This window comes from Berghia stephanieae, chromosome 7 (genome assembly GCF_034508935.2).
Source record: "Berghia stephanieae isolate SIO BIC M18660-M18661 chromosome 7, UCSD_Bste_1.3, whole genome shotgun sequence".
Taxonomy (NCBI): domain Eukaryota; kingdom Metazoa; phylum Mollusca; class Gastropoda; order Nudibranchia; family Aeolidiidae; genus Berghia; species Berghia stephanieae.
Window position 1 is genome coordinate 33,477,795 of NC_088366.1, and position 27,500 is coordinate 33,505,294.

Here is a 27,500-nt window from a genome sequence, read left to right on the forward strand (position 1 = left end):
TAATTCCTAATGGCGACAATAATTTTTATCTGAAATCAATAATCTCTCTTAAACGTTACTTTTATATACTTTTGCTCAATGTCCGAATTAATTTGCACAAGGGTATATATATACGGAATGAGATTAGCGGAAGAGTAGCGTCCCTTGATTGGAAGTCACCAGCGGAAAAGTTATTAGAGAGAGAACGTCATGTTGGTTGTGCGGCATGAGACACTTCACCGAAAGCGAGGACGAGAGAGACGCATGCGCAAAACCATTTTGACGACCTCTCTGTAAGTTGACGTCCAATCAAGGGACGCCACTCTTCCGCTAATCTCATTCCCTATATATATATATATATATATATATATATATATATATATATATATATATATATATATATATAGACAGATAGATAGATAGATATTATTAAGTTATTATCCACGATTCTGTATTTACATCGATGTTTCAAGCCTCTCCCATGTATCAATAATAATTATTTGCTCATTTGTTGATAGCAACATGTCTGGCCCTCTTAGTACCATATTTGAATTACACCATGGTTTACAATGTAGGTAGATAGACAGACAGACAGACAGACATACAGACATAATATTATAGCTAGATAGATAGATAGATAGATTAGATCGATTAGATAATACACAGACGCCCCCCTCTCATATAAACCCCAACACACAAATGAAGAACGTAAAACAAGAAAACGACACATTACTTGGTTCAACCCACCTTTCGACAAAAACGTCAGCACAAACATAGGACAGCAGTTCCTGAAGTTAATTGATTCACACTTTCCAAAAAACCACAGCTACATAAAATTATCAAAGGAATACCATAAAAATAAGCTACTCGTGTATGCGCAACATAGAACAAATAATTTCAAGCCACAACAAAAAAATATTAATAAACCACCGACAAGAGCAAAACCCACCCACCAGAAAATGCAACTGCAGAAATAAGGAACATTGCCCGCTAAACAAACAATGTTTAGAATCAAGTTTAATTTACCAAGCCACTGTCACCGAAACTAAAACAAACAAGCAAGAAAAATATGTAGGACTAACGGAAAATAATTTCAAAACAAGATACAACCTCCACACCTCAACATTTAGAAACACTAACAAAAAAAAAAACATCCACAAAACTCAGCGAACATATTTGGAAATTAAAAGACAACAAACTAGACCACAACATTTCATGGAAAATTTTATCTAAAGCAACAGGAAACACACAAACATCAAAACAATGTAGCTTATGCCTGGAAGAGAAATATACTATAATCAAACACCCTCATGAAGCCACACTCAACACGAAAGGTGAGATGTACGGTACGTGTCCACATCACCGGAAGTTCTTGTTAATTAACTACAAACCGGAACCACTTCAATAAACAACAACAGTCAACAAACCAACTCAGTCCTGACGATGGCGAATTAATGTAGACTGTCTCAAACATTGTGGTAAATATTTAAAAAATAATATATATATATATATATATATATATATATATATATATATAGATAGATAGATAGATAGATAGAGAGAGAGAGAGAGAGAGAGAGAGAGAGAGAGAGAGAGAAAGAGAGAGAGAGAGACATAAAGACATGTGTCCACTCACTGGTCAGCCGGCACGGTTCTAAAGAAGACCGGGTACTTGGTTGTGTCCCCTAAAATGTCCGTCGTTGCAGCATGGCTTATTTGTGGAAGGTTAAAAATGGTCATGACGTCAGCGACTTCCACGCTGAGAGAGCTCGTGTAGGCACCTAATATGCCAACTACATCATAAAATTTAGGAAGATTATGAGCTGGAGGCCAACTTTGATTTTTTTTCGAATATTGAAATGTATCCCTTGTTTTTCTTACGGTGAGGCGAGGTTGATCGTGTACCTCATGGAGTGTGTTTTGCATTGACGGTTTAAAAGTGGAGATCATAGATGGCACTGTTAATGAGGATGGTGGAAGTGATATTGATCGTATTGTAGTTAAATTTGAAAATAGTGGTGATGATAACGATAATGATAATGGCAATTGTGATGGTGACAACTGCGGGGATGTTAACGATTGTGTAATATTGTTTAAAGCTAATGATTTGGTGGGATTGTTACTTCGATGCAATCCATTTAAACGTATTGGTTTTGCCAACAAAACTTGCTTTGGTGAATAGTGTTGCATAATTTTGTTGTCATTGCCACGATGTCGTCTATATTCATACTCTCTTTGTAGAGATCTACCATGATCTATCTCTTTGCTAGTTTCGATTTTTGATCTGGATGTGCTGGAAAAGAATGGTCTTGCTTTAGGACTAATGGAAGTTTTACTATCGAGCGTCTGTCGGCCATTTTCGGCGTGGTCATTATTTTCTCTGTTCATTAAAAATAGGTCCATATTACCTTTTTCCTTTTCTCGTTGTTTTTCAGTCGTATTTATTTCTTGGTTCTTTTGCCATTTCCGTGAGCGTGCGTGTTTTCGCAATTTAAAATTACTGCCTGGTTTTTTACCAAGATTGATTTGGTGGAGGTTTAAAGTATTATTATTGTTGTTAAGTTTATAAGCCAACTTAGTGGCGGTATTCTTTTTACTTGTGCTCCCCGGGTCAATGTTGAGGAAAGGAAACATTGCCATGCGTTGTTTGCCAAAATGGTGTAAGTTTATGGCTTGTCCCAATAGAGAGTTATTTTTACGTCTCTCCGTGTCTGTGGATTTGGTATTATCATTGTTATTTGATCTGACTCGATTATCTATTGGAAAAGAGGGGAAAGATAATAATGCTTCTTGAAAAAATATTTCCTTTTCTATTTTGTTGTTGACTTGTCTAACGGGTGTTGTTATCTGTGGAGTCGTTTTAATTGTGTGGGATGTGGGAAAATTGAGACTTTGCCTGTCTCGCGTGTTAGCTATTATGTGGGAATTTGAATTGTATGTTTGATTGAGTGTTATTTGGTGCGGATAGTGCAGAGTGATAGACTTTCGTATTGAACGTCCGCTTTGGCTTTTGTGGGTGTGTTGAGGCTCTTCTGTCTTATTTTGATTTATCTTTCGGTGCCCCTGTCTTTGTCGTTGATGATGATGTATTTGAGAATGTTGAGCGCGAAGATGAATTTGACTTTGGAATACATATTTGTTGTTTCTATCTGAAAGAAAATGTGTTTCAGGGAAATTATCGGCGCTACTGTTTCGCAGTTGGTGTTGTTGCTGTTGTTCATGTTGATGCTGAAGATGTTGTGATTGTTGATGCTGTAGATGATGATGTTGCTTTTCTAATGAAAGTTGTCTCTGCTGTTTCTGTTGTCGCTGTTGTTCCTGTCGGTATTGGTCATCCTTATGGTATTGTTCTTTTAAATGTTGTTGTGATTGAGAACGAGGAATACGTTTCTGTTGAGGATCTTGATGATGATAATGAGGGTGGCTTAGCTGCGACTCCTGTGACTTTTGTTTCTGTTGTTTTCGATACACATCAAGAAGACTTTGGTGTTGCTGGTGCCGTCTCCTTCTTCTTCGTTTTATTTTGCGTGGATAAATCCCCCCAGATGCTTGTAGCTGACTGGCTCCGGGCATAAATTGTAGAGCCCTAGAGCGGGCAAGAGATGGCGTGAAGCAGTCATCAAGAATTGTGATACCTGGAGAGCGTATAGAGAAAAAATGTCCTTTTTTAATACTAATTTTGGAAACAAACCCATATGTTGTAACATTTCAACAGAAGATCCGAAGGCAACTGTCATATCACAAAACTACACAGTCAAAAATTGACTTTAAGATTGAGCTAAGTAACTGTCATTGATTCACTGTCGGCGTATTGAAATTATATGATGGCGTTTTTCCTGGTCAAATGTCCAGCCGGATGGTTTATAAATTCGTTTTGTAAGAACAAATTATGCCAACAGAAAGATTTAGCACCATCATGGGGGATGTTAATATCACATTTAAATATCCACGTACTGGAAAAGTTAATTCAACATCGCATTATCAAATATTATACTCAAAACAAAACGAGTAATTTAATGAACCTTGTAAGTGACGCGTGATTGTTTCCCGTATCCATGTTTGACCGCCATATGTTTGCATTTTGTTGTGCGGCTATGTGGTCTTGTGGTGTGCCACTCGCTTTCGGATCGGAAGGTCCTGGATTCGAGCCTCACTCGGCGCATAGTTGAGTCCTTGGAAAAGGCTCTTTACTCACATTCTTTTACCGCTCTCAGGTGAAAATTAGGACCTGGCCTCTATCAGCGTTGTCTCTGTCGGAAAAAAACAAATGTAATACCGTTATGTTACGTGTTGCTGTTGGTCAGGGACCCCTTGTAATGCCATTTGAGCACGTTCAGTGGATATTGCGCTATAAAGAAGCTCAAGTTTTATTGGGTTTTTTTTTTTTTGGGGGGGGGGGGGTTGTGCTGGATATTCATTTAAAAGCTTACTATTTCATACTACTATCACACTGATTTGTTTAACACGGATTCGCGCATTTACATATTCAACAATGAATACTGAGACCGATGTTTGACTGGAAGACGAAATAAGGTTATATGATGCATTCCAAAGAGTTGATGGTGATATAGATGAATGTGATATAGATAGAGCTTGCTCGTTTGTTAAAAATTAAAAATACTCTCCACCGAACAGTGATTGGTTGGAATGGGGCAATTAGAGACGGCGGAAATTACGATAAAGAAGCGTTCTATCCAAGGATGGTACGTATATTCTATAGATAGAATGAAGTTGACGTCTCTCAGGTCTTTGTTATTGTTTTTTGCCATCCGCGTTTATGAGTAATTCTCACTAAACTTTATGAACCAGACGATGAACGTTCAAACTCACACATAGTTTTGTGTTTTAGTCCGTTATACTATCTATTCACCGCTTTTTAACTTCGATCCCGTTTATTTACTTTTGTAAGACCCCACAATCCGATATGTTAATGTGGTCCCTTTTGTGAGCTCTCATCTGCCATATACATTGCTAGAAGTAAAGTATTTATTTATATCTCGATAACTTCTTTTAATCCGAAATTGCCCTTAGGGTCAAACAGTACAGAAACGCAGTAACACTGTTAAGATTTCAATTTATATCAATGCATCTTGGTTAAATCTAAACGTACAAAGCTTGCTAGACGTATCTATAGCCTATATATAGAGTGAACCGTAAATGGTGTGGGAATTAAATGAAATAAAAACGGCAAAAGAATCCTTGCCAAAATAGTTATATACACCATGCAATACGATTAAATATTCTTGTTGTTGTGGTTGTCGTTGCTGTTGTTGCTCTTCTTCTTCTTCTTCTTCTTCTTCTTCTTCTTCTTCTTCTTCTTCATTATCATCATCATCACCACCACCACCACCACCACCACCACCATCATCATCATCATCATCATCATCATCATCATCATCATCATCTTTTTCTTCTTCTTTTTCTATTTCTTCTTCTCCTCCCTATTCTTTTCTTCATCTTCCTCTTCTCCCCACCAACACCACCATCACCTCCTCCTCCTCCTCCTCCTCCTCCTCCTCCTCCTCCTCCTCCTCGCCTTCCTTCTCCTCCTCCTCCTCCTCCTCCTCCTCCTCCTCCTCCTCCTTCTTCTTCTTCTTCTTCTTCTTCTTCTTCTTCTTCTTCTTCTTCTTCTTCTCCTCCCGGTCCTAAAAGTGCGCTAGAAGATACGATTGTCGGTGGCCAAGAGCCTGTGATCAAAGACGTCCAAGTATACAGTATGCCCCCCCCCCCCCCAACAAAAAAAAAAAAAACAAAACAAAAAAACAACCAAACTATCAAACAAAACAAAAAAAAAAACCCACGAAAACCCCGAAACAAGCAAACAAACAAAAAGATTAAAAAAGGAAAAGAGGGCGATTGTGGACTTTCAGTTGCTTGGCTAGATTTCTTTAAAATGATAAATTCAATCAATATCTCTTTGTGTCTATCCTCTCATACCGGTATAATATCTATGTAAACGGCTATGTTGTCTAATAGTATGGCACTCACTTCGGATCGGAAGGTCCAGGATTCGAGTCCCGCTCTGAGTCAGTGGGAAAGAACTCTTTACTTGTAATCTCTCATTCTGCTCAGGTGTAAAATGAGTACCTGGCAGTTAACAGCAATGTTCCTGTCGGAAGTAAACTGTAAGAAATTGCCTAAAATGTCATTTAAGTGTTGCTGTTGGCTAGAAACCCGTTGCAAAGCATTTTGATTTTGAAAAGTGAGTTGAGCGGGGACTTATGATGATAATAACAAGAAATGAAGTGAGTAGGAAAGTGCCAGAAGACATTTGAGATTTAAAATTTCGCGGCGGCGATGGGGGCTCGAACCCGCGACCTTACTGGTACGACAACTCAGGAGTGGTGGATAGCTTATACGGTAGAGTCACGGAGCTGTCGTACCAGTAAGGTCGCGGTTTGAGCCCCAAGCGACATTTTTATTCTCTGGCACTTTCCTAAGCACTTCATTTCTTGTTAAAGTGTTTTGAGCACGTTAAGTGGATGTTTTGCTATACATATGCTCAAGTTTTTAATAAACGTAAAACATTTCAAATTAGAGTAAAGTCGAATTCATCTTCTGAATCATTTAATGCCTGGCAGATGTAAATGTTGCTGCTTGAAGCTCTCAGAAGTAGATAAAAAGAAAACTAAACTGAATAAATACATCAATTCAATTTACAGAGAGAAATGATATATGAACGTTTCGGCTTTCCTCATTATCAAGAAAGCATGGTGAATGAGACATTAAAGAGTAATGTGATGTTGATTTGAAACGAATGTATCCCATTCGTCTTTCATGTCCCATTATAATTTTTATTTGTTTTAGACAAATACAAAACTAGAAATGTCCACATAGCTTGTCTGTGTAAATTTGATTTAATGCCTCGACTTCATTTTTTAAAAATTAGGTATTACTTAATATTTGGCCGAGGACAATATTTGAGTAATTGTTGTCATCGATCAAAATTGCTTCTCCATTTGCTCCCAAATCCCCCTATCAAATTTTTCTCTCTTTCAATTTCACTATCCACTGTTTTAGATCAACTTATCATTGCCTGTTTTTTGTTTTTTTGTTTGTTTATTTTTTACCTCATCTCCCCTGACCGCAAGGGGGGGGGGGGGGGGGGGAGGGGTTCTCGATGGATCAATTGATAGATCACTCGCTTAACAATCAAACCACCCGGTGGCCCTTTCACCCTGTAATGCCGACACTGATTGGGTAGCTAAATACGAGATTAGCTAGTTTGACGAAAATTCTTTGCTATAAACTAAGTTCTGTACACAAGGTAGCATCAAGAAATTGCCGGGTATTGTCCATTAATCACTATAGAAGGAACGACATGGACGTCACTCAGCTCTTTGTTATTGTTTTTAGCCAGCTATTATTATGAGTAGTTCTCACTCAATTGTATTAATTAGACAAGAAAAGTGAGGGTTACATATAGTTTTGTGTTTTTACGTTTAATCCGGGTGGCGAATGTTATGAGTTTAAAAAAACAAACAACTCATGTCATCAATATCCGGCTGGCGAATATTGTGAGCATTTTTGATAACGCTTAACATCAAATCAATAGAGACCGAGACATACTTCGGTTCCCCTCACGTCTTTTCCTCGCCTTTCTATTTCTTGACATTAAACATGCATCGATAGTATTATCTTCCAAGGCATAGAAAAGATTATGAGAATTCATTCTTTTCCACTAAGCTTCTCTCGGAAATCAGATTAAGTGAATCTCTACAAGATTGTCCAAGATCTCGGAGAGGAAGCCTTATACAAAACGGACAAACAATGTTGTGATTATCTGGAAATCTCAAAATGCGACAGTAAATGCGGTCAATGTTAAATAGATAATATGTATTTGGGAACTTATAAGATTTGCTTAATTTTGCGATTGACATTTAGATCACACTTTCTTTTAAAGTTTACGACCTTGAGTAATATTGAAAGATAAAACTGTGTGTGAGTGAAATTATCGTCGTTTGTGACTCTAGACGCAACACGTGCATGAAATCTTGCTCTACGGCATTTTATTGAATTGGCCTGTAAATATCATCGATCATCGTCACCACCACCATCATCATCATCATCATCATCATCATCATCGTCACCACCACCACCACCATCATCATCATCATCATCATCATCATCAGCATCATCATCATCGTCGTCGTCGTCGTCATCATCATTATCATCATCACCATCAGGACCACCACCCCGACCACCACAATCATCATCAAAATTACCACCACCACCACCACCACCACCACCATCACCACCATCACCATCACCATCACCACCACCATCACCATCATCATCATCATCATCATCATCATCATCATCATCATCATCATCATCATCATCATCATCATCACTATCGTTTGATTACGGATTTCAGCTTTACGTGATATAACAATTGCTAAAGTAGCCGACTCGCTTCACAGATAAAAGGGACCGGTACCGATCGTAGAACCAGTCAAAACATTTGTCTGATACCTCTTACCAATAATTTCGTAAGTTGGTTCGATCTATTAGATTTGGCAAAAAGTACTGGCGACACACTCACGACCTAGGGCAGTAATCAATTGTTATTGTCCATTTAACGTTATGGAAAGCGGGATAAACTCCGGTTCTATGCCTCCGTTGTTTTTAATAACACAGTATATGCAATGTTAACCAAATAGCACATACTGTGTTCTTTAATAAAACGGCAGAATGGGCTTTATCGCTCTCAAGGACTATATTTTCTATGTGATTTTATAGAAGAATATAAACAACAACATATTATTATTAGTATTATTATTATTATTATTATTATTATTATTATTATTATTATTATTATTATTATTATTATTATTATTATTATTATTATTATTATTATTATTATCATTATTATTATTATTATTATATTATTATTATTATTATTATTATATTATTATTATTATTATTATTATTATTATTATTATTATTATTATTATTATTATTATTATTATTATTATTATTATTATATTATCATCATTATTATTATTATTATTATTATTATTATTATTATTATTATTATTATTATTATTATTATTATCATTATTATTATTATTACTATTATTAACATTATATCTCGATACAGACACAACAAACTATAGTAATCGGATTACACGATATTGTATCGTAAATGAATATATAAGTGGATCACATTAAAGGTCACAGCAATTGTATTCCTGTCTACAAGTATGAAAGACAGCCATTTTTCAAACAAATTTAACTTAATTGTTTAATGTTGAAACTGTCAAACGACCTTTACATAATCAGCTATTAAAAAATACTTATACTAAATTTCTACTTCGAATAATTGTTTAGAAAAGTCAAAATTTTACATTACCGACTTTGATATTTATTAAGATAAGTTTAATATAATAAATAATACGGCATTGTATGATTTGCTATACAGATTTATTTATCAAGTAATGTAATGCGAAATAATTTTAAAATATATGTAACATATAGACGTCTAGCTCAATAAAACACAAAATAAATGAAATAAAAGGAAATCATAACTTTAACCTCGGGGGAAAAGCGAACAAAATCAAACCGTTAATTACTTTCAGAAATGTCATTTTTTGAAGCGTCCTATTAAATCGATTTTAAAAACTAGTAAAATCCTCGAATTATAGACTATTCCATAGCAACTGATAAATGGATTTTGATAAATAATTGCACTATTTCTATTTGTCAATGTATTTTTTTTCCTCACTAAATGTTGTAGATTAATGATGAAAGAAAAATTGGTATAGAGTATTATGGAGGCCATACAACAATTACGTAAACAATATTAATATATGCAGGAGTTGTCAATTAAACGAAATCATCCTAAGCATAAGGATAAGTTAATATCTTTTAGAATTTTAAAAAGATGTTTTAATCGTTTATTGAATTATGCAATTAAAGGTAGATTTACCAAAACTCATTAAATCGATAAAAGAACCCAACTTTTTATTATCATCTCTATATGAACTCAACTGAGGCCTGAACTTTATCGTAAATTTTCAATTGACACATGTGCTTCTATAAATCGATGTAGAATTGGGGTTTATCCTAAAGAGATATTCTAAAGGAAATATGCCTCATAATGTCAAAGTGTGAAAAACAGAGATAATGAGTTTAAGAGAACAATTCATTAATTTATCACATTGAGTTGTTTTGATAGAGTGTAAAGGTCACAAGACATTATATCGTGTTTCATTATTCATTGACATGGCATTATCAATGTTTATTTCATTAACATTTAAAGTTACGTATTGACACCTTATCTTTATTACTACAGATGTATAACAATCGAGACATTTACATTATTACCATAATATCTGTCTACGAGTGTCCGATTATATTTCCAAATATCATTATAAAATAAAGCAATCTACCCGACCTTTGTACAGATGTCAAATTTGTGATGTCAAATTTGCAAGCCTCTAAGGAAGTCTATCCAAATACGATAAAATTGGATACATAATGACTTTGAAATCGCGTTGTTTGAATCGGCTCTCAAACCACTGAACTGATGCTATGCGTAGGGTTAAAATACTCACAACATCTGCCAGCCGGATATAACGTACCAACACAGAAAGCTACGTGTAAACTAAACGTTTATAGTCTGATCGGTACAATTTTGTGAGAACTAATTGTCTAAAAACAATAACAAAGAGCTGATTGACGTCAATTTCGTTACCATCTCTATCAATCAGACTCTAAACGTTAAAGGTAACACACTATTTTGTGTACTGGTACGTTATTGATGCTGCGCGTTTAGCCAAAAAATCTCACAAAATCCACCATACGGATGCAGCGTACAAAAACCACACATAACTATGTGTAACCTTGAACGTTTATAGTCTGACTGATAGAAATTAGTGAGAAATACTCTTAATAATGGCTGACTAAAGACAATAACAGAGTTGAGTGACGTTAATATCGTTCCATCTATATCAATCGGACGATAACCCTTCAAACCGAGACACAGTTTTGTGTGATGGTACGTTATACCCGACTGACATGACTGTGAGTATTTTACCCAAACGCATAGCATCCAAAGAAAGCAACCGACTTTTGCAAGACACGATCTACATATAGAGGAGTGTTCAATGTTAGCGTCTGTTCAAAAATAAAGCAAATCATTATCTACAAACACAGACCATTGCTTTGGGCTTTTAGCTCGCCACACATTTACATTGGTTTAAACTGGAGAAGATTCATACATTCGACTAAATACGAATGAAAAGGTGAAAATGTAATAGTCTAGAGGAAACCTTCATAACCCTTTCATACCGTCCGCCAAATATGTTTTAACGGAATCGGAATGCGATATATATGCGGAGTGTTATCATGATTAGTGCCGGTCTGTAGACATTGAGCATTTTTAATAAAATGTGATTTTGTATGCGGTAATCATAGGATCCATAATTGGTTACAATGGTTTTCCAACGTGACTCGCGGTTTGGCCTTGACACAGCACAGACTGAATGTGTCAGTTCACCGCAGCAAACTTACACGCCGACTGCTCCGTCTGTTTTGTTTTATCAGAACACTGATGTCTATAAACCATAATAGGTACCCTTTTATGCCCCCATCAAAGTTAAATAAAAGGTAAATGCCGTTTTAAAAATAGGTTTTCAGTTAAAGTAACCCACTTTCATTCTTTCAATCATTCATTCATGTTTTCTTTCTTTCCGGTAGGTAGTAAAAGTATGGTGCTCCGTTTGAGCACAATATATGTTACTGGGTACATGTATGTGTATAGTGCACTGTCCACTAAAGCGCTTTACAAGGGATCCCTCTCTAGCCAACAGAAACACTTAACAATTTGAACTGATGTAATAGCAATATATATATATATATATATATATATATATATATATATATATATATATATTATATATATATATATATATATATATGCTCCTGGCAACCTTTTTTCCATTGATTCCAACTCTGAAAAAAAAAGAGAAAAGAAATATTTGTCCTATTACTATTAACTCATCACTATTATACTCCTTTTAAAAAAATAATATTTTGAGCCATGTGGCCCCTGGTGCCTGAATTTATCCCGGTTTCTGTAACGTTAATCGCCCTCATAGCGATTGTCTGTTTAACACTCAAACAGTCTACCATTCAGCGATGGGCCCTTAGCCTTCACACCAGCAGTCGTCTTCTGAAATAATTGTCTGAATTGACTGAGAGTTCCAAAAAGGACTTTCTGGAAATGCAAAAGAGGAAACGAATGCGCGTATCGCTAGTGATGCGCTGGACAGGGAAAAATTCGGACAAAATTAGATAGATGCATCAACCCCCTAAGTGCAACTGCGCATCCTGATTGCCTTGAGAACATCTCTGATGGAAAAGTAAGCCCTCAATCTGTCAATGTAGACGATTCTATCAGCATCGGTACCACGGACATGAAAGAATTTGAGAAAACATGGCCCAATGAATTCTATAAAGCACTTTCTACCAAAGTGACAACAATGGCAGCCGGGAAAAAATCTATTCAAAGTGACCGTGGTCCAATATACGACACAAGTTTGATTTATTCTCGCGCTATGGGATTAATGGCTTGTCGAGATTTTGACATGGAGTCTCTCTTTAAATATGAACTGGCACCATAGCCGACATCTTTATTCAGTGACAATGGAGACATGCGTACTGCTACTACAAAAGCTGCTCTGAAGAGAAAACTGCAAGAAACTGTCTCTGCTTGTGGGAGACAACATCCTGAGATCGTGATCTTAGATGGATGCGCACTTCTTTATTGTGTAAACTGGCCATCCAAAGGAACCATCCAAGACTATGTCAATAGTTTTTGGACACTCTTATTGCCGAAAATGGACAGAAGTGACGTGCACCTTGTCTTTGACAGATATCATGATTTCAGCATCAAAAGTGCTACTCGACAAAGTCGCAGTATAAAAGTTCGAACGGTACACACTCCTCTGCCTGCTCAAGGCTCAATTTTTGCCTGCACTGAGAACAAAAAGCAATTGATTAGCATACTCTGTACGGAATTAATGTCCAGGGCTGTAGCTCAACCACGTGAAAGGCGTCTCGTTATCACAGGACACGAAAATGCTCCTCTCCAAATTAAAAATGGAAAAGTCTCCACAAGGACAGACTTGGAGACGACACACGACGAAGCGGATGTCCTTATGGTGAAACAAGCAATACATGCTGCTTCATTGACCAATGTTGTTAAGGTGGTTAGTGACGATACGGATGTCTTTGTACTGTTAGTTCATTTCTACCACAAGCTTGATTTGGACTCCAGCCACTGCTCGATGATGATGGAAGCTACAAGTAGGGACCGTGGACTTGTTGACATTGGGAAAACGGTCTCGAGAAATCAAGAAATTGCGCCTTATCTTCTTGCAGCACATGCGCTATCTGGCGGTGATACTGTGGCTAAACCGTATGGTATAGGGAAAAACACAGTCATCAAAGTTCTTCAAAAGGGACACAGACTGGACAACCTTGGAAACACCAGTGCCAGTTTTGAAGATGTTATCAAGAAGCCACCTTCTTCATAACTGCATGCTACGGCGTTCACGATGAAGCAACTATGCCTGGCGCCAGGTACAAAGTTTGGCTGAAGAAAACGGGGAAAAATCATTAAAAAGGTCCCTGACTTGAAAACCATACCCCCTACCTCAGAAGCATTCTGTGAGAACACCAAAAGAGCGCACATTCAGACAGCAATTTGGTATCATAGTCTTCCCTAGATTTACAACCAACAGATTTTGGATGGATGAAGTTGCCAGCAACCAAATCACTTGTTCCAACCACAGTGCCAAGCAACACACCGAGTGTACCGCCCGAGTTCTTAGAGACTATTCAATGCGGATGTTCTTCTGAACAACCTTGTGGGTCATCAAAATGTGGCTGTGTTGCCGCGCAGCTTCCATGCACAATATTTTGTAAATGCCATGATCGTGAGTGCTGTCAAAATCGCCTTTATCAAGCTGCTTCCGTGTCAAGCGATGAGTCAAGTGACAAAGACATTGATGATGAGTGATTTAGTTTACCAGAGATACATGTCAGATATGCCGAAAATTGTCATTCTATTTTTTGTCCTTCAGTAAATATCAATGTAAAAAATCAAAGGCGAAGAAAACTAAAGACTCAAAACAAGGCACGGTCTTTCCTATGGAGACTCTCTCCGTGTTTTTGTGTGATCTGACACCTTTTCCACACAAAATGTCAATTTTGATTATCCCAATTATACTTTCACCGCTGTAGGAAATTTAAATACCAACAAATAACATAAATAACCTAAATTCTGTATTGGTCTTGTCAAGGCCTTCAATTTGATACCAAACACTGCTATATTTGGGTCATTTTACGAGACCATCTTGGCAGTGACCTTGACCTCTTGGATAGTTAAATTGCTAATAACTTGTCAACTATTCGGCCAATTTTTTAAACAGAAGTATTTTTGTAATTGATTTGACTAAATCTTTCATTCTGTATAATATAAAATGATTTTGAGGATTTTTAAAAATGACCTTTTCGTGACATTTGTGACGTAATTTCTCAAAATGCTCAATGTGCTCAGGGCAGCACTATTCAGACATTTAATCTTGAGATGTTCAACTTTGATAAAATGCACAAAAAAATTTGGCGGACGCTTTTTTGGGTTATGGTTAAAATCATGATTTGGCAACCAGACTATAAAGGCTTCAGGCAGCTCCTACCGATCTATACATTCGACTACAACTTGGATCTAATGATACTGATATTTTCATGATGATATGTTTTCTGTTAGATAACAATGTGAAATTGAATGTAATTTAATTTTCGATTTAATTAAAAAAAAACAGATCAAATGAACGTTTCGGGTTTCCCCTTTATCAACAAAACAGGATGAATGAAACACCACAGATCGTTTCGGATTTCCCCTTTATCAACAAAACAGGATGAATGAAACACCACATCTGGGTGTTTCATTCATCCTGTTTTGTTGATAAAGGTTAAACACGAAACGTTCATTCACATTCAATTTCACTTTATTATTTATTTCTTCGAGCTTCGAGCAGCAACATTTACATTGTTTTCTGTTAGTAAAACAGTCCTTTATCAGATAGTATTTTCAAGATCAAATTCTGTCGGAAACCGGGACTCAGCCTATCATTAATATATATATATATATATATATATATATATATATATATATATATATATATATATATATATATATTCAGGAAAGTGTGTTGGGGGGGGGGGGGGGGTCAAAAGTAGTTATACAGCTACCTCAGTGAAATTAGATACATATTATAAAATATTATAGCTTACAAAAAATCATGCACTTTAACTGACGTGTACATAAATGCAGGTCCGACACCCGGACGCAGTTATGGGCCGAGTTTAACATTGTTGTCATGGAGACTATTTTGCGATATTATTTTGTTATTTCCATGACAACGAGCCCACGATGAATTGAGTTTTCAGAGATGCAAATAACTAAACGTCGACATCAACCATATTCTTTTATTTTGTCAGTTGATTTGAATAATAATGGCCTTTAATTCGATGGTTGTGTTGGGATCGACTCTGCTAACTGTAGGGTAGATTATTAGAATCGACGACTACCCACCCTTAGCCGCCCGTAATCAACAAGTATTCCAATTTTAGACGTAATAGGAATGCCCAAGGCGACAATGTGTATCCGGTTACAAGATTCATGTAAACACCGAACTCAAATCTCAGTTATAAAATACGTGACGCGTCTATGTTATCGACGCATTAAAGATGGATTGAATTTCTGAGGATGTGATTTGAAAAACAATGAATTTGCCTTAGATTTAAAATCGTATTTCTATGATAGTTTTGGTTATAATATCTCGATCAACAACAACAACAGCAGCAGCAGCAACAACAACAACAACAACAACAACAACAACAACAACAACAACAACAACTACTACTACTACTACTACTACTACTACTACTACTACTACTACTACTACTACTACTTCTACGACTACTAACACTACATACTACCACTATTACTACTACTACAACAACGGCCATAATAATAATAAAAATAATAATAATAATAATAATAATAATAATAATAATAATGATAATAATAATAATGATAATGATAATATAATAATAATAATAATAATAATAATAATAATAATAATAATAAGATGAGATGATGATGATATATAATAATAATAATAATAATAATAATAATAATAATAATAATAATAATAATAATAATATATATTATTATTATTATTATTATTATTATTATTATTATTATTATTATTATTATTATTATTATTATTATTATTATTATTATTATTATATTATTATTATTATTATTATTATTATTATTATTATTATTATTATTATTATTATTATTATTATTATTAGGTATGTATATGTCTCTTTTCTTTAATAAAAGATACTTAAAATCCTCACCCATTCAAAATCACTGTGCTCGTCGAGAACATCCTTTCCATCCAACCCCCCCCCCCCCCCTCTATCTCCCCCAAACTCTCCCATTCTGTTGTTTCATTTCCTGATGAATCCTAACGCTCATTCCAACAATAACAGATTACCAAGTCGAGGACCTGTAGTTTATAACGAATTCTTCGTTGCTTTTCAATGACACCATTGTGTGAGCGAGCATTAACATCGTGAGCAAAGATGATTCTTATACCAAAAAAAAAAAAAAAGATTTAAGAGAAGATATTTATATTAGATATTATTATAGCAACCATTCTCATATTTGATATTGTTCCTAAGTTTTACAATTATGTTAATCTTAAAATAATCCTCTTTTAACTTAGAGTAGTAATGTATTTGTCAATAAAGATTTTAAGCCTCTCTCCTCTTGCAATTTCTGAACTCGCAATTGTCACCGTGATAGTCCACGGCATAACCAAGTCAACAAAACTACCATCATCGCCCCCTTTACATTTCTGCTTCGATAGAATTAAAAATAATACATTGAAAAGGAGCCAATGAAAAAATCAATGAGACTGTGCCAAAAATACATCTTTTTTTCGTGCACAATAGGGATCAGCTAACGTAAACACACTGAGAAGAGCTGAGAATCAAAACACAAAAGTAAATACAGACACCGTATCTGACGCTATTCAGACGAGCTGAAATGAAATTCTTTATGCTCTTTTGTGAATGGCTTTTCTTTTGTTTACACTGGATAAATCTTGGTTCTAGATGATTCTGTCTTTTTAAAGAGTCGGATGAGAATCGTAATTACTAACTTTTCTTATGATGCTTGCCTATGCGCCCGCGTGTTTTCAGTGTTTTATTTGTTTATTTGAGCTCTGGAATTCGTTGTTATGATAAGAGCTACAGATACAGTAATGATTTTTATGCCTCGGGTTAAGTAAATCAACAAATAATAAAGTCGGATCATGTTCAAAAAGGTAAGACATGATAATGTGATTGTAGAACTCTTCCTTGATACAATGTAAGGCGCACTATACAAAAATCAACAACTCACATAGTCTATACATGCTCGCAAACATTGACATTGAAATTGTTGTATCTAACTTGATATGAGTAGAAAATAAATATTATATTAATATATTTCTGCAGTCTAAAAAGCAGTTTCTTAAAATGACATTTCAAAGATTCATGACAGATTAAAGTTAAGAGTTCATTCACATTATTGAAAAAAGACAAGACGTGTTAGACAATACTGAAAGTTCCGCGGCTGGAAATATTACCTTCATGTCATTTGAATGGAACGGGGGTTATAATCTGGCTTCATTGGTTTTATGGCTGAGAAGAGTAGACTGAAGTAGAGAAAGGCTTCATGACAGAAGAAAGCATCAACCCTAATCATGCAGATGTATACAGACTTTCCACATGGCAGGAGTGGGACAATCATGCAAATGAAGCCGCTGGAGATACAAGAGAAGAACTGCACTACAGAACTGGGTCCCCAGGAATGAATGGGTAACACTGAACAGAACACGGGCAAAACTCGGGAGAACAACGGAAAGCATGAAATATTGGGGATTGGCTGAGACTAGCTTGTGTACATATGGATGCCCAGATCAGGCGATGGAGCACATCCTTAGAGAATGCCAGGACGGGTGCAGCTGCACTGACCATGACCTAAGAGTCTGCTCCCCAGATTCTGTGGAGGGTTCGGCGTTGGAGCGACAAGCTATGATGATGATGGCTCAGAAGGACCATTTTTAGTCGTTGTAGGGTAGAAAGTTGCCATGCCTCTATGAGATTGTCCTAATGACTTGCCAAAGTTGTCTTTAACCAGTTAACAGCCGAAGCGCTCGAAGTCCCAGGTTTGAGAGTTTTTGCCAAGATTAGGGTCATTTAAATCAATCCATATTTGAAGGACGAGCTTTCTGGCAATTTTTCTTTTAAATTACGTATGTTTTTCAGAGTACGGCAGTTAACTGGTTAAAAAGTGGGAAAAAGGACAAGGCGTCATAGAATGTCTTATGAGTGAAAATTTGCGATCTCGTTCAACCTGTCACGAACGTGAGACTCGATTCAATCCATCTTATGCCTATTCGGACTTCCTTGTATTGAGTAAGTGGATCACTTTGTAATCTGGTGGAATGTATTCTTCATCATTTTAATGCAATGGGAAAGTCGTTTGGTTGAATCGCATTAAAACATGAGCTTTTATATATATGTTATTATAGCGCAACATTCAATTAATGTGCGCAAAGCGCTTTTCAAAAATTTCTCAAGCCATCAAGAATACTTAACTTGTAGGACGAGATCCGGTGTCAACGGGATGCTTTTATGATACTAGCTTGCTAGTTGTGGACTGTTAAAAAAACAGTGAACAAAATGAATATAAAAGAACAAAAGAACAAAATACAGAACACGGATCGTTTTGGGCTCAAACCCCCTCTTCAACCAATAGTTATTGGCTTTGGAACGGCTTTAAGCCCGAAAGGTTCCGTGTTTGGTATTTTGTTCTTTTTCGAAGCTGTTGTATTAATTTTTGTTCATTGCTTTTTTAAAAGGCGCTTTCATATTTTGTTGTTGTTTTGGACAGAGACAACGTTATGATACGGCAAGCACTTATTCTATAGATAGTATGCGCTTGGCTAAGAAGTTCACAACATTGCCATCCGGAAGTATAACGGACCAACACACAAAACTGTGTGTAACCATGAACGTTTATAGTCTGGTTAACACAGTCTAGTGAGAATTACCCATAAACGCGGATGGCAAAAAACAATAACAAAGACCGGAGTGACGTCATCTTCGTTCTATCTATAGCCGAATATGGTGAGAAAATGTAATAAAAAAATATTTTTAAAACTTCTTCCAGGAACTCAACTTTGTACGCTGACACTGTGACTAGAACTTGGGGCCTGTAGTATAGCGGGTCTCACCTTTCTCAACAAACAAAAACGATGAATGGGAAGTATTTTAACCAATTAACTGAGTACTCTGAAAAATCTCGTAATTAAACATTTGACCAGAAAACTCATCCTTAAAGTAACGGTCGATTTAAATGACCCGAATATTGGCAAAAACTCTCAAACCTTGGTCGTTTAAATCGACAGATATATGAAGAACGAGTTATTTGGTCAAATCTTAAATACGAGTTTTTTTTCCAGAGTACGAAGTTAACTGAATAAATTGTGTCTATTTCATCATGTTTTGTTGACGAAGTGGAAATCCGAAATTTACAAGCCATTTGTTTTTGTATATGAAATGGGAGCTTCTAGCTATACCATTCTTTGGTTATTATTTATTTCTTTGAGCTTCAAGCAGCACCATTTGAAATAAAATCAGATTGACTTTGATTAAGAAAGCGTGTGTTGTTTTCCCTCCATGCAATTGAATTATTTTTTAAATGGAAGGAAAATGGAAATAGGCTAATCTCATTAGATTTACTTTCTTCTCTCTCTCTCTCTCTCTCTCTCTCTCTCTCTCTCTCTCTCTCTCTCTCTCTCTCTCTCTCTCTCTTATGTTAAATTATTGTTACTTTTCAAATTGCATTTAAATTCAACACGGCGCTTTTGGGCTAGCAGTTTACTTCACCCGGCGTGCACTTATTTGCAGGTCTGATAACCCAATTCCTTATGGGCTCAATGTTGTAATGGGAATCTCATATGTGTCATATTTTTGACTATAATATCTATTTATAGCATCAACCTTACATAATACTGGATTGAGACAGTGGGTTCTAAATAAAAAAGTAATGCATAAAATTACATTTTATTGTCATAGGTTTTCCTTAATGAAATAAAGGAGCAGGCACCGGTGTAAGATAAAGATCTGAACAAGTGTATATGAGAGGTGCCAGACAAAGCAAGAAATAAAAATACAAGAATTGTATTTGTCTTTCTTGATTTGTCTGGCACCTTTCATACACACTTGTTCAGATCTTAAGGTCATCCTTACTGAAATTTGAATGTGGTAGAATTCTTAACTCACTCAATCCTATAGGTTTTTGCTACCGTTCAAAATCGGAAAAAATGTATTAAAAATGAGCAAGTAGGTACATAGATAGTTTTATTCAACTACCATTAACATGTAAAAATTAAGAACATTAGCTTTGATACTACGCCTATAATATGTCTCAGAAAAATGTAAATTAATAGACATGGGTGGGGTAAAAGTAATCCTGGTATACTACGGATATAGTCGGTGTCAGGGTTGAGTGCGTTAACCTAAAGCGACAAAAGTTTCAATGACTACATTCTTGCAATATTTATTGTCATTGCGTAGTCTGAAATTAAAAGAGGTGTTCTGCCATAATGTCTCATCTCTCACACCAAATGAACGGTAACAGCGACCCGACTTAGACTAAATGAATGATATTTTAAGATTTACATTGTTAATCAGATAAGATAGTGTTGATCCCCTATATACTAAAGGACCCAGGATCGAGTTCGGCTGTCCTGTCGGCAATCGGGTTTTCCTTGACTCTTGCCCATTTTGCCTACGACTGACTCCAGGTTTTTTAAAGATATTTTCTCTAGATAGACTATGAGGTCAAAAAAGCCCATAAGATTGGATAAAGATAAATTATTTCATTTTATCTATTCTATTTTAGCCAGCTAGACCTTTTAAAAAAATTACTGTTCTCTTCGAAAGCACTTAAAACTCATATTATGGGGACGTTTGAACATTAAAAAAACAACAACTTTGAATTCAATATAATTTTTTATACCATCCCACCGCAATACTGTCGAAGTATAAAAAAAAACAGAAAATTAAAAATGTCGGACAGAAAACTCGTCCTTCAAATATCGACATATTAAAATGATCCCAATCATGTTAAAAACAGATGTGAAGCACGAGTTTCTGGCCAAAATGATTTTTTATGTGTATGGCAGAAAATATTGTTTATGCAATGGTTGAAAAGGCAATTATGCTTCTATGGCAACCATTATTGGATCAGAAAGAAATATTGCAGCAATTTTTCTAATTTATTTTTCAGACAAAAACAAACTTGAACAAAAACAAAACAAAACCAACAATAATACATAAACGTCCAAAATAGCTTTGATATTATAAGGCAGATGCAATTTGAATCAGCGAAGGTGCAAACCTTTTGAGGCATTCAAGCAACGCAATCAATGCCCACGTGGTCTTCCTGAATGATGCTAAGCAAGTCCTGGAAACATTGGAGAATCCAAATAACAATACAGAGATTGAGCTGATCCAACTGACCCAAAGAACAAAGAAAGTAACGCTTCAATGGATCCCTAGTCATCGTAGGAAATGAAATCTCTGACACCCTGTCTAAATCGGGAGCAACCCAGTCTCAAGAAGAAAACAAGTATGAAATTGGTGAGATCAAATCCCTTATCCAACAAGAAGCACCACGAATATATGTTTTTCAAGACTGTACAAAGTACAATGAGCAAAGGTGACCATCTGGCCTGAGAAGACTACGCTAAAGTCACTCTATGGGTCTCATAACGAGCTCAGTAAAACCACGGCATTCCTGCATTTTGTTGACTTTCATCAATCAAGACATCATGAGGAGAAAGAAGAAGAAGTAGCTATGACAAGTACATTACGGTGTGTCTAATTCAACAAAGAAAAATATAAGAAGAAACCTTGTATTTTAGATAAAACTAAGGAAAATAAAAGAAAAAGAAAATGAAAAACACATTTTTTATTAAAAAAAAAACACTTGAAAAGAAACGAAGAAAATGACAACTTTTTCATTATAAGAATAAACACAAATTCGTTAGAAATCGTATTTCCACCAAATTTCCGAAAAGAGATTGAAAAACAAAACAATCAGTCTCGTGTGAAACATGGAAATTGACACCACCTCGTTTCTGGCACGGAACAAAAATAACACACCCCAAGTGAAGCTCCAAAACATTGATGTGATGTCAGGGAGGCGTGCTGGCAAGACAGAAAAAACACCAATGTTGTACAATCAAGGAACAGGAAAAGAAAAAAAAAGAAAAAATATCATTTGTGGCCCACCGCCTCAATTCGGTATTAAGTATGGGAGAAAACTGAACTGACGAGTTGAAATAATCAGAATTCTAGAATTTTAGTTTATTCCGTTTTCAGAAATTACATTCACTATATTCAATTAAACAAACAAATACACAAAAAAATAAAAACAAAACAACTATAAGAAACAAACAAAAAAAAAAACAAACAAACAAAACAATAAAAAAGCCAATATATCTTTATATTGAAATTACGACAATAAATTCAGTTTTCAGTATCAAGACCACCATCAATATTTAGTTTGTACATAGAGCGAGGTAATTATGAGAGGGGTACAGAGTGACGGACGTGGTCTTGACTTTGATGGCATCCACGTCAATGGAACTGACATGTAAGAACTTCTTTACGCTGATGGCACTATTCTGACGGACAGACTCAGCAATTTGATAAGTTCTGTTCTTAAACACAGTGGATACAGAGGACCGTACCTCAATGCAAAGGAAACCAAAATCATGGACCTGGACAAGACCCCTGGCTCAAAAGTATACATAGAAGGGGAAAATCTGGAAAATGATAAAAATTTTATTTTTCTTGGTTCACGAATAGAGGGTAATGGCAAGTCAGGTCTAGATAAAAGACGCAAATTGGTACTTGCTTCAGCTAAACTGATAGCCATGTCCCCGGTGTGGAAGTGCCTGGGAGAGCTGCTAAAGAGAACAGTCATAGGCATCTGCATTTTCCGCATAGCAATATGCGGCTGTAAATCATGGACAATAACTAAAGCAGATGTAATGAGAATAAATGCATTTGGAATGAGGTGCGACAGAAAGGTCCTAAGGATTCAATGGACAGTCAAGACATCATAATATACCTACGTCTAGGAGAGAATAGGTTTCAAAGATTGCCAGCTCATGTCAACCATCAAGATATTGAAGCTAACAGAATTTGGCCACATCCAAAGACACGCTACAATAGAAAAGTTCTGCATGGATGGTACTTGTAAGGGCAAGCGGAGCAGAGGGAGGAGGCCAAGGAGGAGGTGTTCCCAAGATATGGCGGACGCATGGCCTAGATGAAAACCAGAAAGGAGTTCCATGGAACTGTTCGGGAGGCTACGTCCAAGGATCCGCCATTAGAAAAATAATGATAATAATAATAATAATAATAATAATAATAATAATAATAATAATAATATTAGTAATAATAATGATGATGATGATGATAATAATATAATAATAATAATAATAATAATAATAATAATAATAATAATAATAATAATAATATAATATATAGTAATAATGTATAATGATACTAATACTAATATAATAATAATAATACTAATAATTTAAAAATAATAATAATAATAATAATAATAATAATAATAATAATATAATTAATGATTACCATTATCATCATTTATATCATTATCATTATTATTATTATTACAATAGATAATGATGATACCAGAATTAGGTATCATTGCTGTTATTTATGTTCCGATTTATATTTAAAATTCCTAATTTGTCTCAGTGTCAGCATCTATCCTCAATTAATAACAGATTTCATGATCCACGATATATATATATATATATTATATATATATATATATATATATATTAATTATATAATATTTATGTGTGTGTGTGTGTGTGTGTATATATATTATTTTAATATTTACCACAATGTTGGTGTCAGTCTACATCGATGTTTCAGGCCTTCTCAGCCATCGTCAGGACTGTGCGTTACATGAGTTTGGTTTCCATGGATCCGCCATTAAAAAAATAATGATAATATAATAATAATAATAATAATAATAATAATAATAATAATAATAATAATAATAATAATAATAATAATAATAAACCAAACTCATGTAATACACAGTCCTGACGATGGCTGAAAAGGCCTGAAACATCGATGTAGACTGACTCCAACATTGTGGTAAATATTAAAATGATAATTCGCTCCATTGCTACATATCGAGAGCTATTCGTACCATATTTGTATAAAGAAATAAATGCGGATTAATTAAATAGACGTTAGGTTCATGGCCAGGTCGATTATATCAAGGTTTAGAACTTGAGTGTTTTTTATGTTTGTTTTGTTTTGTTTGTTCGTTTTTTTTTTTGTTTTTTTGTTCTTGTTGTTGTTGTTTTTTCCTTCTTTCTTTCTTTTGTAAAACTTCCAAAACAGGCAGAACAAAGTCAAAGACAGAGAATAAATAAAATGTAACAAGTGACTTCGATGTCCAGTGCTGTGACGCTTGAATATGAATACTGAGTCATTTTGAATATGAATACTGAGTCATTTTGAATATGAATACTGAGTCATTTTGAATATGAATACTGAGTCATTTTGAATATGAATGCTGTGTCATTTTGAATATGAATACTGAGTCATTTTGAATATGAATACTGAGTCATTTTGAATATGAATACTGAGCCATTTTGAATATGAATACTGAATCATTTAAAAATCCCGTATTTGGTTATTATAAATCAATCCACCATAATCGTCAAGGTAAACTCATTTGTCATTCATCATACCTCAAACTAAGATTAGTAAGTCTCCTTGCTAAGGCTATTTTGCTATTTTATTTTAAATAAATATCAGTTAAAATAGAATCATTTGGATTGTTAAGTATTACGATAATGTTAGCTTTGTCATTGTGAACGAGGGTGTGAGACATGAGGAGCCCATTTTCGTGGATAGCACCCCATATTGTACACCCTTGTGGATTGGTGAGCAATTTGTATTTATTCCATTGTATTTTTTAAAAATTAAACAATTAACTAGACCGTATTTCAAGTCATGGAACATTTTGTTGTTTTTGATATAGGCAAAATCCTCTGAATATTTTTTATTTCCAGATGTTGTTATCTAAACATATCATCGCTACCAAGAGAGGAAGACAATATAAACCAGTGAATTTTTCACTTCACAAACTTTAGCATACCATAGGGGCATTTCATTACAGAATTATAATCTAAGCTGCGGAAAACCAGAAACATTAATATTAATTGCATTCGTCTCTGCATCTCAATAGAGTGTACTTACCCTCAACTACATTTCTGTATATCCTCAATATAAAGTTTGAGGTCTTAACAGAAGATTGAAAGATTGGAAAAAACCCCCCAAAGGATGTAAGAAAATTTCTCATTTAGATTAAGGGGAAATACGACACGTAATTGACAGGCGTCTCTGAAATGATCGAAGTAGGCCTACCTACCAGCACCTCAAAAACTGTATTGCTCAATAAAGAAATGGGGTCTTGACAGCTTGGAAAACTAATATTAAGGTAGATGAAGGGAAAACCCGAAATGTACCATTCATCAATCAAACAATTTGTATTTACCAACACTCCCATCCTTTTATTGCTCAGTTTAATGCACGGGATAATAACAATATGAAAGAGTGAAATAATTATAAAATATAACTTATCATGGATTGAAGAGAATCCCGAAACGTCAAAAACATTCGTCTCTTGAATAGATGATACTAACCATCATCTCAATCACTGTATTGTTCAATGTAAAGTATTGGATCTTAACAGCTCAGAAAAGTAAAGAAAAAAAATAAAATGATAGATTGTCACTTTAGATGAAGGAGGAACCCAAAACGTCCATCACACTAACACTCGTCTCTGTACCATCACATCAATCACTATATTGCTTAATATATCCGATGTAATATAAATTTGGGAGCCTTGATAACTCAGAAATGTGATAAAAAGTAATGAAGGGCAATTTGACGTGGTAGATGAGGGGAATACCCGGAACGTCCATAACCTTTATTTCTTGAAAAGTGTCATCATCACTGTCATTGTATTCTCAATAAGATCTTCATAGCTCGGAAAAGTGGAAAAGCGATGAAGGGTAATTTATTATAAGTAGATGAAGGGAATATCCGAAACGTCCATAACATTCATTTCTTGATTAGTGTCATCTTCGCCATCTAATTATTGCTCAATCATATGTATAGGGACGCAATAGCTCTGAAAAGGGAAAAGGCGATGAAGGGCAATTTATTATGGTAGATGAAGGGCATACCCGAAACTTTTAAACATTCGATTCTGTAAAAATTCGTATCTACCTTCTCTACAAACACCGTATTACTTAATATAAAGTATAGGCCCTTAACAGCACGGAAAATGAAAAATAGATAATGATCAAGGATAGATTATCGCTTTAGATGCAGGTCAAACCCGAAACGTTTATGACATTCATCTCTGGGTAATAAATTGTACTTACCATTTTTCTAGTCTCCCATTTATCTGGCTGAAGGGGGAACGCGAAACGTCCATTACAGTCGTCTATGAGATATACGCACATACCACAACTTTCATTTTATTACAATAACTCAACATACCATAATGTATATGAGGTCTTGGGGAATGAGAAAAAGCTTTTAAAAATGGCAAAGGATAACTAATCACGGTGTTTCGACAAAATCTTATACGGTCACCTTTTGTCTATATTGCTGACGAAGGGAAAAAAAAACCCAGAACGTCATTATAATGAATCATGAAATAAAGCGAACGTGACCGTACTGTTATCACTATTTTTAAATATCCTATAACTATGTTATTGATGATACCTATTTATATTTCTTTATTTATTTATCTATTTAATTATTTTGGTAGTTTCCTTTTCCTCTGTATTGATTTGAAATTATTTGTAAATGCACGGTTCATATTGGCAATTGCCTAAATAAACCTTTGAATTGAATTGTTTTTGTTATAACACATATTATGCTACTTTGGGTCATGAGGACTGAATAAGCAAAGTGTACGACATGAGGCGACCCAAGTGTACGACATGAGGCGACCCAAGTGTACGACATGAGGCGACCCAAGTGTACGACATGAGGCGACCCAAGTGTACGACCTGAGGAACCCTTGTGAAAAGTGTACGATATGGGGGGGGGGGGGGGGCAGACTGTGTGACCGTAAAGTGATGTGCATAAGCTATAAGCGGCATACGATCAGGTAGAGGGAGGTTTCCTTAATTATATGGTCAAAAAATTCGTCCCCTGTCTTCTAAAATTTACGTTACACCAGAGCGATTTACCTACGAAGTCGTTATGAGTGTAGTACGATATGTGGAGAC

At 35.2% G+C, this 27,500-nt stretch overlaps 1 protein-coding gene across 1 annotated transcript in view; it reads right to left on the reverse strand.

The window, feature by feature from the left end:
• The window catches only part of LOC144977126 (uncharacterized), a 136,651-nt gene that overhangs the window by 14,360 nt on the left and 94,791 nt on the right, over positions 1 to 27,500 (reverse strand). Inside the window, exon 3 of the mRNA XM_078921953.1 lies at positions 1,616 to 3,614. Within this exon, the coding sequence (XP_078778079.1) occupies positions 1,616 to 3,614 (1,999 nt within the window). The remainder of the gene's footprint in view (positions 1 to 1,615; positions 3,615 to 27,500) is intronic.